The sequence below is a fragment of the Rana temporaria genome, chromosome 11 (genome assembly GCF_905171775.1).
Source record: "Rana temporaria chromosome 11, aRanTem1.1, whole genome shotgun sequence".
In the NCBI taxonomy this organism is placed as follows: domain Eukaryota; kingdom Metazoa; phylum Chordata; class Amphibia; order Anura; family Ranidae; genus Rana; species Rana temporaria.
Window position 1 is genome coordinate 104,710,758 of NC_053499.1, and position 16,660 is coordinate 104,727,417.

General features: G+C 43.5%; 1 protein-coding gene across 1 annotated transcript in view; it reads right to left on the reverse strand.

Moving 5' to 3' along the window:
* Positions 1-16,660, reverse strand: part of NFATC3 (nuclear factor of activated T cells 3) — a 734,948-nt gene that overhangs the window by 591,331 nt on the left and 126,957 nt on the right. The window contains exon 4 of the mRNA XM_040327757.1: positions 11,333-11,495. Coding sequence (XP_040183691.1) covers positions 11,333-11,495 — 163 coding nt within the window. The remainder of the gene's footprint in view (positions 1-11,332; positions 11,496-16,660) is intronic.

Consider the following 16,660-nt stretch of genomic DNA (forward strand, 5'->3'; position numbering starts at 1 on the left):
TGTGGCACCAGCACCACCACAGGCCCAATTTTTCAGCCCCTGTTCAACAGGGGCATGCAATTACAATTCTTGATCTAATATTTCACAGCAGGGCCCATTCCTGTGCCCACCAAGAGTAACTGAGGGCTTACAGATTTGTGGCACCAGCACCAAAGGCCCAATTTTTCTACCACTGTTCAACAATGGCATGTAATTACAATTCTTGATATAATAGTTCACACAGCAGGGCGTTCCAGCGCCCACCAAGACCAACTGTGAGGGCTTACAGTGTTGTGGCCAAATTTCTGCAGAGTATATACGGCAGGCCCCTACTTTCAAACATCCAACTTACAAACGACTCCTACTTGCAAACGGAAGGAGACAACAGGAAGTGAGAGGAAATTTAGCCCTAAGAAGGGAAATTCTCTTCTGTAAGAGGTGTCTCGTGTCCACTGATGCTTTATCACCAATCCTTGTTTCACTACAAAACCCAGATTTTCAAAACATCATTTGTCATTGGGACATAAAGTGAATTGCAATGTTCTGAACAGATGCACACAGAAACCAAAACAAAATGTTTACAGGGGTGATAACCCTTCTCTATGTTTTCAGAAAAGCTTAAAGTGGAGTTCCACCCATTCTTTTATGTTTGTCTGTGCTGCATGCTCTAATCTCATGTGTTCAGAATGGACAATTTTTATTTAATTTGTTGCTTGTAAATACCTTTATTTTGTAGTCCTTCATTACTTCCTCCTCCTTATTTGCCTATGCTATTTGCAAGGGTTTCTGGGATAGGCATCATGTTTCCCAGTAGTCCTTGCAAACCTGACTGAAACCTATTACATTGCTTGTGCACTGAGCATGTGCGAGATATGCAAAGCTGAAATCCAGGAAGTCATACAGTCTGGCTTCATGATGCCCACACTTAAGATGGCCACGGTCTATTTCTAGATTATAAACTATTTAAATGCTGTAACAACCTAACAAAACGGACCTTGGTTTACAGACTAACTTTACTAGAATACATTAAGCTTGTGTATTACAGGGGTATTTATATTTAAAAAAGTGAAATTGTGGGTGGAACTCCCCTTTAAAAAAAAAAAAAAAAAAAAAAAGGTTTTATGGCTGAAGCTACTAAAAAAGTACCAGTTCAAAATTACAAACAGATTCTACTTAACAAACCTACAGTGCCTGTCTTGCTTGCACCACCTGTATAATGCTGTTCCAAGTATATAGGGCCAAAGGGGCTTGTAATGACCTGGGGGGAGTGGGGGGGGAAACCCATGCTATTTTTCTCAATGATTTTCACCCATATTGCAGGGACCAGACATTACATTAAAGCCGCAAGCAGTTTTAAATGACTTTTTTCTTATAGTAATCTCATTTTGTGCAGGGACAGTTCTAAACACGTGCCACCTCACAGGCATACTATAGACACCCAGTAGGTACGATATTTAAAGGAATTTTTAATTTTTTTTTTCAATTTAAGCATCATTAAAATCACTGCTCCAGAAAAAACGACCGTTTTTCCAACTTTTTTTTCCATTGATACAAGTTCCCTGGGGCAAGACCCGGGTTCTCAAACCTGTTTTCCAACAATAACTTGCATATTAGGCTTTAAAATTAGCACTTTTGAATTCGAACGTTCGAGTCCTATTGACGTCAATGGGGTTCTAAATGTTCGCGCAAACGTTCGGTCCGTTCGAAGATTCTGGTGCGAACCGAAAGGGGGGGGGGGGGGTGTTCGGATATATATATATATATATATATATATATATATATATATATATATATATATATATATATATATATATATATATATATATATATATATATATATATATATATATATATATATATACATATATACACACACACACACACACACACACACACATACATACACACACACACACATACATACATACATATATAAATAGTGTGTGTGTGTGTGTGTGTGTGTGTGTGTGTGTGTGTGTATGTGTGTATAATATATATATATATATATATATATATATATATATATATATATATATATATATATATATATATATATATATAGTTTTTATTATTATTAACTCAATTACTTTTTATATTAATTGGTTCTTATTTAGCACAATAAATTTATTTGTATATGTATATTACCATAGATGTATTGATTAGTTCATAGGATTGTATTATATGCAAGAATGGCTGAGGTGTGAGGCATCAGCATGTATGCTCTGTTTTTTCTTTATTTGATGGTATTTACATGGTTATTTTGTGCTACACCATGTCCCCAGTGAGTTTTGTAGTTACCGCTTCCATATCTGGCAGAGTAAGCGTGACTGATGGCTGATTAGCCGCTCACGTGTGGAGGTAATGAATGGGAGTATTTATATCCAGACCATGGACATTTTTAGCTCCACCTCTACTGAATATGTCAACGCCCTGACAACATGTGTCTAAGGGGCAGAGCCTGCGTACACATCGTGTCGGGAACAGTCCCTTGTCCTCATCAACATGGGGACAAGGTGCTTTGGGTTGGGGCTGCCCCAAAGCACCCACCCCCCCGCCAATGTTGAGGGCAGGTGGCCTGGTATGGTCCAGGAGGATGGGGTGCGCTCGCTGCAGGGCTGCATGGTCAGATAAGGGTCTGGTATGCATCTGGGGGGGGACCCCACGCTATTTTTTGGGCGTGGGGGTTCCCCCTAAAATCCAGACCAAAGAGTCTGGTAACATCTTGGCCGAGAAACCCACACCAATTTATTTATATTTTCATTTTGGCGGCGGGGTCCCCTTTAAGATTCTCAGCTCACAATTTGCACTGCAAGTCGGATCATCATGATCCGACTTCTATTCAAATCAATAGGTTCCCATAGGGAACCACAGATTTTTGAATAAAGGCAGAGAGGCGTCTGGTGTTTTTACAGCTCTAGCACTGGAGCCTCAGAACATAGCCTATAAAAACACCTATGCCACTTACAGTAGAGGTCGACCGATATGGGTTTTTCTCTGGCCGGTGCCGATATTTAGAAATCGGGGCGGCCGATATAAGTTGCCGATTTTTGTGCGGCCGATATTTTAGGGCGATTTTTTTTCCCCCATCTCAGAAATTCTAGGGTGGAGAGGTGGGGAGGGGGTTATCGTTTAAGGGGGAGAGGTGGGGTGCAGCCCATCAGTATCCCATCATTGCCACTGTATTGTCACATTCTGCTGCCTATCGTAGAATGCTGCGGAAGTCACGTGGCGGACAACTGCGCATGCGCAATGTGTTCCAACCGCAAGTGCGATGCGTTCCACAGGATTTACGACACTACCCTTCAGTGAACCCATCACAATTTGTCACGGAAGTGACATATTACAATAGATGGAGCGGGGGAGAGAGAGAGAGAGAGAGAGAGAGAGAGAGAGAGCGAGAGAGAGCGAGAGAGAGCGAGAGAGAGCGAGAGAGAGCGAGAGAAATGGAGATACTGAGATACATTCAGAGCGAGAGAGGGATACAGATAGAGATACTGAGAGAGAACCGGGGCTCAGGGAGGGGATTACCTCCCCTATGTGCATTACTTCCCTTATATAAAATATATGTACTCTATATCTCTCTCGTTCTGAATGTCTCTCTCTCTCTCTCTGGTAATATGTCACTTCCGTGACAAATTGTGATGGGTTCACTGAAGGGTAGTGTCGTAAATCCTGTGGAACGCATCACACTTGCGGTTGGAACGCATTGCGCATGCGCAGTTGTCCGCCACGTGACTTCCGCAGCATTCTACAATAGGCAGCTGAATGTGACAACACACCACCTCATTAGTGCCCACGAGTTCAGCCTGTCAGTGTCCATCAGTGCAGCCTGTCAGTGCCACATCACTACCCAATAGTGCAGCCCATCAGTATCCATTAGTCCCCACCAAAGCAGACTGTCAATGCAACCTCATCAGATTCAGTGCCCACCAGTGCAGCCTATCAGTGTCCATTCATGCCCGTCAGTGCAACCTCATCAGTACCCACCAGTGCAGCCCATCTGTGTCCATCAGTGCCACCTCAATAGTGCCTTCCAGTTAAGCCTGTCAGTGCCACCTCATTAGTGCCCACCAGTGCCACCTCATTGGTGTCCATCAGTGCAGCCCACCAGTGCCAAGCTGTCATTGACTGCCACATCACCAGTGCCCTGCTCACAGTGCCAAGCTGTCATTCAGTGCCCACCAGTGCCGAGCTGTCCACTGACACCTCATCAGTGCCCACCAGTGGCAAGCTGTCCATCACTGCCACCTTATCAGTGCCCACCAGCGGAGTGCTCCTGGCTCCGTTCTGTCCCCTCGCATGGCAAAAGACCGCTCCATTCGTCCCCTGATGTGCCGCGCGGCCTGCCTCTGCCTCCAGACTACTTCCCCAGAATGCAGCGCGGCTGGGAACAGCCAATCAGGGGCCGCCGCTGCCAAATTCCTCCACTGAAAAAAGTCATGTAGCGGCCGTGACAGCAGTCGTTTAAAATAGATGGTGGGTGGGGGGGGCGTGTCCGGCCGGCGATGTAGATGGCGCATAGCTGTGAGCTCCCGCTACCTCGTACCTCAGCAACGGCACAGCGACGGAGAGGAGAGGTTCCCCGAGCTCTCACACCACCTCCTGTATTGGCGGTGATCCCGTGCAGCCATGAACAAACGGCGGAAGAACGATAAAAATATGCTCCTGTCCCTCAGGAGAACCCTGTTTAATGACTTTTCAGATATGTTTGCCCCACTGCACAACACTGTTTCTGCTCACAGTAATCAGATCCATCACTTGGAATCCAAAATGGCGGATCTCTATGCCGCTCACAATGATCTGGTTGATGCTTATGCTGATCAGGAATCTGAGCTTCAACGCCTCCAATACAAAATGGCGGATTTGGAAGACCGCTCAAGGCGGAACATTAAATTTAGGGGGATCCCAGAGTCGATCCCGCCGGCTGACTTCACTACCTTTGTTCAACGCCTTATGAAAGCCCTTGTTCCATCTCTGAATGATATTGAACTCTGTCGACAGGGCTCATCGTATACCCAAGCCTAAATTCCTCCCTGACAGCGCCCAGAGATACTTCGGCGCGCATCCACTACTATCATGCGAAAGAGCGCGTTATGGCGGCGGCCAAACAAAACCCAATAGTTTGACAAATTTAAAAGGCATCTCTCTGTATACGGATATATTGCAACAAACTGCGTTGAACAGAAAAAAGCTCAACCCACTTACTAAAGTTCTGTGCAACAACGGTGTGGTCTACCGCTGGGGATTTCCCACAAAGCTTCTAGTCACCTGGAATGGCAAATTATTTCCCATATACAGTATGGAAAAAGGTAGTGCTCTTCAAGCAATGGAATCTGATCCCGCCGAAAGCTCACTCTCCTGCTCAACCTACCCCAGAACGCCTGGATACGGAGTGGTCATAACCTAGTCTCCGAACCCGCTGCGGAACTTCTCCTCATCGTCAATAATCTTTTTTTTCTTAGAAGTGTGAGGCATGGAGCTTGCAAGTTTGAAGTGCTCTTCTTCCAGTACCTAGTGCATCGCATTATTGATCCTCACTCCCCCCAGAGTTGTTACAGCAGCCTAAGCTGCCCATTGTACCTGTATTTATCAGGTTCTTTTTTACCCATGTTACCTATGTTTCCTTGTTTTTCGTGTTTTCTTTTATGTTTTTTAGCATCCTTTGCCCTACTGGTCACCGTATATGACAGCACTCTAACTTCACTCGATATTGGACGTGTCTCTGATCTGCGACCTTGGATTGCCGACGTCAAACACCGGCTGCCCAGTGAAATGACTGTCCTCTACTCACCTACCAGTTACCGCACACAGCAGTTTTCCTGGATCCCTGCATATCGATCGCACAGGTACTCTCCTCCTCACCTCTGGTTTATCAGTGTAACCATGTATAGCCTTGCATCAGCGAATAACCGCCCTATACCATGCCTTTGAAATTTCTGTCCATAAACACTAAGGGACTCAATAGCCCCTTCAAGCGTGCTGCGTTGCTGAAGGAAGCCCACTCTCTCAAAGCGGACGTTATCTTTGCCCAGGAAACCCACTTTTCGGCCCATAAATGCCCTAAATTGAACTTTCAGAACTACTCCCAACTGTATTTAGCTGTTATAGACTCAGTAGTATTCCGTCACATTCGCTCCATTCAGGACCCTCAAGGAAGGTTTGTAATTCTCATCTGCGAACTGAACCAAATAACCTTTACGCTTGTCAACGTATATGCCCCCAATACTAAACAGCGCAAGTTCCTAGCCCATTTACACGCCACTATTTCGGAGGTAACACAAGGTACTCATCTTAGGGGGAGACTAACTCTGTCCTAGACTCCACTATGGATTCCACTACCCAGGCCAGGAACCCTACGCAATCTATTGTCCCCCTGCTTGAAAAATATGAACTGTATGACGTATGGAGGTGTTTCCACGGTTCAGAGAAGGACTACACATTCTTATCAGCTGCTCATTGTTCTTATTCCCGCATTGACTTTTTTTTTTACAGGCAAGAGACCTCTTCAGAATGTACTGACCGCGGACATTGGCACAATTTCTTGGTCAGACCATGCCCCGCTCACTCTAGAATTTGATAATAATCTCAGTAAATCGCCCCCTCCACTTTGGAGACTAAATACCTCCCTTTTGGAGGACAAGATATTGTGCCAAACGATCGCACAGGAGCATCAACATTTTTTTGATTGTAATGACACCCCTGATATCAACAGATTTACATTGTGGAATGCTTACAAGGCCTATATGAGGGGGATTTTGATTAAATTAGCCTCTAATGTTAAAAGGAAGAGGGCGAAGCAGATTGCTGACTTGCTGAATTTCATAACGGTCATGGAACGAGAGAACAAGCTTAAGCCAGATCCCCAACTAACACAACGCATTCTCAAAGATAGACAGCAGTTGAGGACTTGGCTCCTTTATAAACATGTGAACCATCTTAAATTTCTCAAAGCCAACTACTATGGTTTACATAAGGCAGGAGCTTGGTTGGCTGAGAGTGTAAAGGCCAAACAGATCTAACAAATAGCTGCCCTCAAACATCTGTTCAGTCGCAATACTGTTATTAACCCTAAGGACATAGCCAATGCTTTTGCCGACTATTACCAGTCCCTATATGACCTTCGTACGAATGTTTCTACCCCTCAACCCTCACCAGCGCTCATCAGCGAGTTTCTAAGCAAAATAAGACTCCCTACCCTTGATAAGAACCATCTTGACTCCATATCCCAACCATTCACGACCCAAGAAATTTGCTTAGCTATCAACAAACTGCCCAATCGGAAGTCCCCGGGCGATGATGGTTTTTCCAACGAGTATTACAAACACTTTTCTAATGAAATTGCTCCATATCTGCTATCGGTCTTCAATCTGGCTTCGTCCTCGGGTACCTTTCAACCTGAAATGTTGAAAGCGGTGATAGTGACCCTGCCCAAACCTAACAAAGTCCCTACTAGCCCTACCAATTATAGACCCATATCGCTCCTTAACACTGATGTTTAATTGTTTGCCAAGCTACTATCTATTAGATTACAGAAAATCTTGCCTCTTCTCGTCCACTCAGACCAAGTGGGTTTTGTACCCGGACGCCAAGCCCCGGATGGCACCACTCGTCTTATCAACCTGATCTCCCAGGCTGGGGCCTCTCGGACGCCTTCTCTGCTTCTTTCCTTGGATGCGGAGAAGGCGTTCAACAGGGTCCACTGGGGATACCTTGAGACAGTACTTGATACCTTTGGAATTACGGGGTGGGTGCAAACTTCCATCTTATCCCTATATTCCACTCCCTCAGCCATTGTGCTTACCTCAGGAATTACCTCCAAGCTGATACATATAACCAATGGGACAAGGCAAGGATGCCCGTTGTCGCCAATAATCTTTACGCTCCTCATGGAACCGTTAGCGGAAAACATCAGAGCCAACCAAAAGATTGCAGGCCTAACTATAGATGGTAAAGAGCATAAGATAAGTCTTTTTGCTGACGATGTCATGCTTATGCTCTCCAACCCCTGGGAATCCTTGACCGAAACACAGAATGTATTATGTGAATTTAGTGCCGTGTCATACTACAAATTAAATGCAACCAAATTCCAAATGCTAGGCAATATTTCTACTTCTTTGCAAAATTCGTTAACTAGGGAATTTCCTTTTCTCTGGTCCCCTCACTCATTACCCTTTCTAGGAACTCAATTGACCCGGCAGACCTCGCTGCTGTACGGGTATAATTTTAAGCCCTTTCTGGAAGCTTTACCTCAACAATTGAACCAATTACATACCCAAGACCTGTCGACAGCAGGAAGGATAGCGGCATTGAAAATGATAATACTCCCCAAGCTCCTTTATTTATTCCGCACGATTATAATCCCCTTACCGCGCATCTTCCTTTCCTCGGTACAGAACATTTTCAATCAGTATATATGGAACCGAAAACCACCCAGATGCTCTCTCCTTATCATGTTAAAACATAGGAGGTTAGGCGGAATGGGGGCCCCCAACGTGGTGGCCTACTATAAGGCCTGTGTCATAGACCAACTTAAACACTGGTGGACTCCCTCCGCGCATAAGGTGTGGACACTCTTGGAAGCTGGCAGCACCCAACATAAAGATCTCAAATCACTTCTCATTGCCGTTAAGTTGGGAGCCCATGTCCCCTTTTCTCCTATCCCCCACAGTGCAGGTATCCACTAAAACATGGTCCACACTCACTACTTCTTCCCCAACTAGCGGGTCACTATGTAAAATTTCTACACCACTCTCGGTTCTTCAGCATTTTATACCTGGTCTTGATCTGAAAACCTGGATCTCTAGGGGCCTTAATCTTTTAAAAGATTTATATTGTACTACCTCCTCTCTTCAAACCTTCGAATACCTGGCCTCCCAATTTCACCTCCCTCCCCCGGCACACTTTCCCTATTTGCAAATTGCATCCTTTTTGAAAAAACGCCCCTTACCCGTTCACTTGGAGCTTTCGCCCCCAATTGCAGCATTCCTCCAGAACTCCACTATCCCGATTAAGGGTATTTCGCTGTTCTACGACATTTACAACAACCAAGACTCCCCTATCAAACCGACTACTATCCTTAAATGGGAGAAAATCCTGAGTAAGACCTTCCCTGATGGTCAATGTAAAGTAGCATTCTCCGCCACCTACTCCTCCTCCAGGTGTGTAAATCACTGGGAACTCTTTCAAAAGGTGGTGCACTCCTGGTATGTCACCCCCTACAAATTATCTAAATACTACCCTGACCGCTCGGCCTTATGCTGACGGAAATGTGGAGATGTGGGAACATAGTACCATATTCTATGGGCTTGTAAATCGGTGCGATCCTTCTGGAATAAGATATTTTCCACAATATCTGATAAATGTAAACGACCCGTAGATCCCACCCCTGAACTTGCTTTGCTGCATCTATCTATAGACAAATTTCCATTTAATCTTAGAGTGGTGATCGTACAACTTTTGTTAGCGGCCAAATTAACTATTACCAGGTTGTGGAACACGGATAAATCCCCATCTCCCAATGATGCCATACTTACCCTGAACCACCAGTGTGAAATGGAGAAGCTGTTAGCAATATCAGATCTTAAGACCAAACCCTTTAGGGCTAAATGGGACAGCTGGTTATCAGATCCAAGATGTATAGTTAAAGATTGATTGCTAGCTCTCAATGACAACTGTTACGGTCCGTGTATTTCTGTATAACCTCAGTTCAATATAATCTGAATGATATACGGTGACCCCTTCCCCCCCCCGCGCCCTCTAGTTTGTATGAGCACTCTCCTCTCAACTGACTTACCTGATGTAGATGTTTGCGGATTGTCACAGTGATGCGAATCTCTGGTTCATTGTTCAAGATGTTGCCTCCACCAACTGGTGCATCTCGTTACCTACATTTACCTTTGTATTCTCTTTTTTTTGTGCTCTGCCCCTACCCTTCCCTCCCTTCCCTTGACCTTGCTTGCTTTAATGTTTCTGCATTGTTTTGATTGACTGCGTGTGAAGTGGTGATTATGTCGGGTGGTGTGCTGTCCCTCCTCCCGGAAGCAGATTGATCCCATTGGGGTGTCTGGGAGGAAGCGGATCGCACATACACCTGGTATCTTACCAACGTACTTCCCAACATTCACTATATTGCTACCAAAGTCTGACAGTGGTACTCAATTGTTTACTTCTATGTTTTTGGCAGACATTGTCTACATATATCCGGTTTCTGTCTTTCTTTGTTTTTGTGTTTATGACGAAAACTCAAAGAATATTGAAATTAAAATAGATGGTGGGTGGGTGGCCGGGATTTCCACCCAGCACACCCCTGCCTCAGATCTCCAACAATCGGCCTTTTTCAGATAATAATCGTCCGATGCCGAATTTCTTTAAAAAGGCTAAATATCGGCCGATATATCGGTCGACCTCTAACTTACAGCTCCTTAAAGCGGAGGTTCACCCTATTAGGTCACTTTGTTGACTTTAATAGTCCCCCCGATGTACCTGACGATTTGGCCGTTCCTAAAAAATATAAAAATCTACATACCCCCTTTGCAGCATCTCGAGCAGGCACATCCGGGTTGCAGGGGTTCGGGAATGGGCGTGTCGGTTAGCTCCGCAAAGGATTTTGGGAGCTAACACGTGTGTCTCTGGACGGTGACGAGACACAGCAGCCAGAGGAGCAATCTCGCGATATCTCGGCCGTTGTCCTAGCAACTCTGCAGTGTTGACGGCGCGCCTCGCCGTCACACTGCGCATGCGCGGGATAGAGCGGTGAATGCTGGGACAGCATTCACCGCATCCCGGAAGATACTGCAGGAGGGCTTCAGAGTGCCCTGACTAAAGATGGCAATGTCCATCACAATATTTTATAAAATATCTTTCGGAGGGATATCGCCATGCCTGCGGCTATGTGGATTAGACTGGTGAGTACTAATTTCTTTGTACCACCAGCGTTTCAAAATGCTATTTAAAAAAACCTGTTTTGCCGCGGAACTCCCGCTTTAACGCGCGTGCACATGAGGTCATAGAATAACATGGAGAGGCATTTTTAAACTGTAAAAGATGCTCCTAAAAGCGGCTGTAAAAAAGCCTGTGGGTATGAGGCCTAAGTGACAGCAGCTACTATTTATTTATACACTTTGTTTTGATTGCATCGATTGATTTGTACACATATGTTTAACAGTGTCGATGTCCTTTCTACATAAATTACTTTCTGGGACCAGACACATAGCCCAATATTCTAAAGTGAATTTCAGATAAGCAGCAGCTGATGAAGAGGACAGCTATGGAGGCCTCAATGTTTATTTTCTACAGCTTAACACTAAAAAAATACTGTAGCACTAAATGCAGACTATGAATTTATATTTTTTACCTTCACGACTGAATGACCACCAGTTGCAGCCTTGACAGCTCCACGACTACCCTCTGTCTCATAATGTGCTCGATGATGAGTTTTTGGCTGGACCTCCACCTTCAGTTCACACTGTCCATAATGGCTGGGTAAAGGCCAATCTAAGGAAGGTAGAGAGGATGTCCTAATACAAAAAAGGAACGTGTTATTCTAAATAAATACAACAAAGTAATGCATTACTATTACTCTAAATAAATATATGAAAATAGACAACTCAGTGATTCAATGCATGAGGAGGGTGGTCTATGTGGATCGCTTTACCCCGGATCCCTGCATACTTAGATGTGCCCCTTTTAAATCATTAACCATGTGAGTTTCTAAATGTTGTACCTTCATTAAAATGTAACCATATTACTACACGTCGAGGCGCCTCTCTTTTTTATACCTTGTAGCTCCTGCTGAATTTTGCTTCTAATCCCCTTGAGGAGGCTGCCATTTTTGGATGGACAATGGTTACACAACCTATCACATTACTATAATTTTTTATATAGACTGAAGGGCTTATGAATAAATGGTTCTTTTATCGTTAGATCCCATTTCAGACCCACTCCCCCTGAAGCTAGCCAGATAGTCTCAGTTCTTTTCTGTTACAAAAGAGGTTTATCAATATTCAATCCACCAGAGAAGATCAACATTTATGGTGTAATTAACAAAAATAAAGCAAAAAGTAAATAAAAAAAAACACATGCAAGAAAATTATGCACGTTCCATGCAGGACATCCCACATCAGCAAAAGTCCCAATGTCACCATCTGAGGCCAACTAGCGGATCCATATTACGCTGCAGGGTACTTGAAAAGAAAAATGTCCAAACATAGAGCTTAACTTCTTGAGACCCGCGCTATAGCCGAATGACGGCTACAGCGCGGATCTGAAAATCCAACTGGACGTCAATTGACGTCCACCCCTTTGGGCGTTCCCCGCGCGCGCTCCAAAGTGCGCAGCGGGGAAACTGTGTTGGCCGTGTCCCTTGGACACAGCCAATTACAGATCGCCGCGAACGGCCAATCAGAGTGGCCGTTTGCGATGCGATCTGTGCGGCCAATGAGAGATGATCTCATATGTAATCATCGCTCATTGCCCGCTCTCACAGAGACAGCGTCCTGTCTCTGGAGAGGAGACCGATCTGTATCCCTTGTACATAGGGACACAGATCGGTCACCTCCCCCAGTCACCCCCCTTCACCTACAGTTAGAACACTATGCAGGGAATACATTTAACCCCTTCCTCACCCCCTAGTGTTAACCCCTTCAATGCCAGTCACATTTATACAGTAATTAGTGCATATTTATAGCACTGATCGCAGTATAAATGTGAATGGCGCCAAAAATGTGTCAAAAGTGTCTGATGTGTCCGCCATAACGCCGCAGTCCCAATAATAATCGCAAATCGCCGCCATTTCTAGTAAAAAAAAAAAAAAAATAATAATTCTGTCCCCTATTTTGTAGGCGCTATAACTTTTTTTTTTACCAGAAATAATGTGGAAGAATACGTATCGGCCTAAACTGAGAATTTTTTTTTTTTTTTTTTTTTTTTTTTTGGAATATTTATTATAGCAACAAGTAAAATATATTGTAATTTTTTTCAAAATTGTCGCTCTTTTTTGTTTATAGCGCAAAAAATAAAAACCGCACAGGCGATCAAATACCACCAAAAGAAAGCTCTACTTGTGGGAAAAAAAGGACGTCAATTTTGTTTGGGAGCCACGTCACACGACCGCGCAATTGTCAGTTAAAGCGACGCAGTGCCGGAAGCTGAAATTTCACCTGGGCAGGAGGGGGGTATATGTGCCCAGTAAGCAAGTGGTTAACATAGCTAAACAAAAATATTTTAGTTAATCGATAAATTTACAGTTGAGGAAAATGCAATGCAAAAATAGAAAGATGTGATCACTATAACCATCCCAACCAGGACAATGCCTGGAGGCCTGAGAGACACATGAGATAAATACATAGAATGAAACAGATGGAAAAAAAAGGAAATAAAGAAAAGGAAGCCAGAAAGGAGAACAGAGGAAAAAAAGGGAGGAGAAGAAACCAAGAAGAGTCCAAAGGGTGTGCGTCAGAGAAGCATTAGATCGAGAGAAGCTTACCATCAAACCTAGAATGTTGGGTATATGCAACCCACGGTTGACAGACTCAAGGAAATTTGTCATGTGTGTCCGAGAGGATATCTGTCAAACTTCTCATTTACCATGATATCATTCATACAATTTTTGACCGTCTCAAAGCCAAGTACAGGAGTTTTCCATGCCTTCACAATAGTGAACTTAGTTGCAGTAAAAAGATGCAGAGCCAGTTGACGCTCCAGACGAAGCAATGCAGCAATTGGTATACAAAGAAGCACTTTGTAGGGATCCCTTTTGAGATTAACATGAAATAAATTGCGGAGAAGGAATATAGACTCTTACACATAACCTTCAGACAAGACCACCAAAATATATGTGCCATAGTGCCTGCCTGTGAACATCACCGGAAGCAGAGAGGAGATAAGTTGGGAGAAAACAAGCCAGCCTAGTGAGCGTGTAGTACCACCTATACAATATTTTATAGGCATTCTCCAATATAAGAACATTTCTTGAAAGTGCTGGAGTCATGATCTTCCAATCCTCTGGGTCCGGCTCCCTCCCAAACTCTTTTTCCTATTTAAGATAAGGTCTCAACTGAGATTTTTGGAAGAGATTATGGATGAATGGGAGTGGGTTTGGGCTCTACAAAGGCTCTCAAAGGCGGTCAAAGTGTATGGGATAGGGCAGGATTTTATGAACTGCTAAAAAAAAAAGTGTTTACGTTGTAGATAGCTATAGTATTCTCATAGAGGGAGATTATGAGAAGATTGTACGGTGTCACATGTCATTATACTAGTAGGCATAAACAGGGAGTGAATATTAACAAATCCGTTTGCAGTCCACCAGAAAAATTTAGTAGGATTGCGGCAGCCAGTGCGAAATGTACAGTACCCCGTCGCCGAGGACCAGCGCAGTGAGATCATGCTGAAAGTACAATAAAGGCTGGAGGTACTGTATGTCCCTTAGGGTGGGACCTGGGCCCCCATACCCATTTTAAGGCCAATAACTAGAAGATAATTTTGCTAGTCCCCACTTGGCTGGCTTAACAAAGTCAATTCCCATAGACTGCAATGGTATCTATGGTATAACTTTTGCCCACGTTAGGCTCTGTTTGCCCCATCTCTAATTTTGTAGAATGCTGGATGATGCGATTTATTTTGGACAGGGGTTTTCCTTATTTTTTGCTAGCTGCATTTCTGTTGATCTGAGCATGCCCAGGGACTTAGAATTTTTTGATGTTGCTTTTTGTGTGTAAACAGCACTTTGATGTTTCTGGGCATGCTCATAGAGCGTGTTTTGGGGTAAGTAATTCAAGGACATCCTTAACAGGTGTACTCACTTTGAAGTTCAGTCTCTACATTAGGTGAACTTGCGTTGTGTGTTTCATGGACTGTGCATGTGTTTTCAATTGCCTCATTAGCACAAAAGCCTATGTTATATAAAGCTTGCAGATGGCAGTCTTTACCTTGCCCTGAAAAGAGGCAAGATTGGACCCGCAAGAGTATATTTGGGTGTCCTTATTGAGTGTGTATTTTATTGTTGCATTTTATTCATGTCTTTGCAAAACAGATATGTTTTTGATCAATGTTTTTTTGACTGGTTTATTTATTTTGGGTGGGGGCTATCTTTGTCTGAAATATTTGTGAGGTTGTCAATGTATGTTTTTAGGGTGTTCACTTTGATGTAATGGTCTGTGCTGCATTATTTTGCTAAATCTTTCTCAAGATGTTGTGACTAATGTTTCAATCCTTAATAGATGTCTGTGGGCACAGTCCTTTTATCTCCTGTTATTTCCATTGCATAAACCATATTCTGTTTAGTGTCTCAAAACAGCATATTTTTTTTTTTTTTATTTATTGATTTCTGTTTGTTTTTGCTTTCCTTGCTCTTTTCTCAAAGTCATGTTTTGTTGACCAATACAATTTCTTTCAAATTTTGATGTTTGTTTGTTACTTTTTCATGCTACAGATTTTCCCAGCTGCAGCTGAACTAGGCTGAATGGCATAACAAATGAGGTGTAATTTGGCCTCAGTCCTTAAGTAGCCCGGACAGGACATGTTTTGTGGATTTCTCTCATCTAGAATTGCTGTCCAAACTATTAAGCCGATGACTGTCTTTTAAAGCACATGTGCAAGATGAAGGAAAACCTGCAAACATGGCCTGTTGTGGGTACTGGAGGACAGGCTTGAAGCGCTGATTTAGAGCACCATGCTAAAATCTAGCTCAAGGCCATTGTGGGTGTTTGAGGGAAACCAAGTGAGTGTTAGAACCCCTGCTGGTCTTTTTTTGGTTGGGCTTTGTGTCCCTTTTCTTAAAATTGGCTTCACTTCCTGTCACACAGCTGAACAGGAAGTGAGGGTAAAACCCTACCAATGTCTTTTCTTGGGGACACACAGGTCAATCTAACTAGTGTCCCCATTAAGCAAATTGCACTTCAGCACTTTGTTGTGTACATCCCAAATGATTAGGTAATTTTGGGTTTAGAAAAAGCAAATCCACTCTGCAGTACAAGTGTAGTCGCTGAAAATCTGAGGGGAAGCACTGATGATTTTAACATCCAATCATGTAGAGGCAACAATTTTTTTTTGTTCTTTTCTTCCTTGTTTGTCCACCTCCATCTCCAGCAATTGCACTTGTAGTGCATAGTGGATTTGCCTTTAGTAAATGGACGCCAAAGTCCAAGATCCCTAATAATTTGTGGTGTACACAGCAAAATGCTAGAGTGCACTTTACATAATGGGAAACTATTTAGATTGATCTGTGTCCCCCCCAAGACAAGACATTAGTAGGGTTTTACCCTCACTTCCTGTTTGGCTATGTGACAGTAAGTGAATGAATTTGAAGTAAAAAGTGACAAAATTTGGGAGATCTCTTCACCCTATCAGGGGTGCAGATATCCCCAAAAAATTAGACTTTCAATCCCTCTGCACTCTAGCCCCAAGCAAAAATAAGAAAGGATTTCATTTAGATTAAATTTGCAAAGACACATTCCTCAGATCAACTGTGATGCATGTCAATGGCCCATTTAGCCCTTGTTTAATAGAAAACACCAGTTGCCTTTCACTAGAAACATTTGTTAGTAAAGCAGATGCAGATTTCCAGGATTGGACTATCGCTTTCCCTAAAAATTGGGTTCCTGCACATAGATGCGCGACCACCGTGAATTGGATATGCGCATATGTGGTTCTCGGAAAGCGGTGGCCAGCACACAGGTATGACATC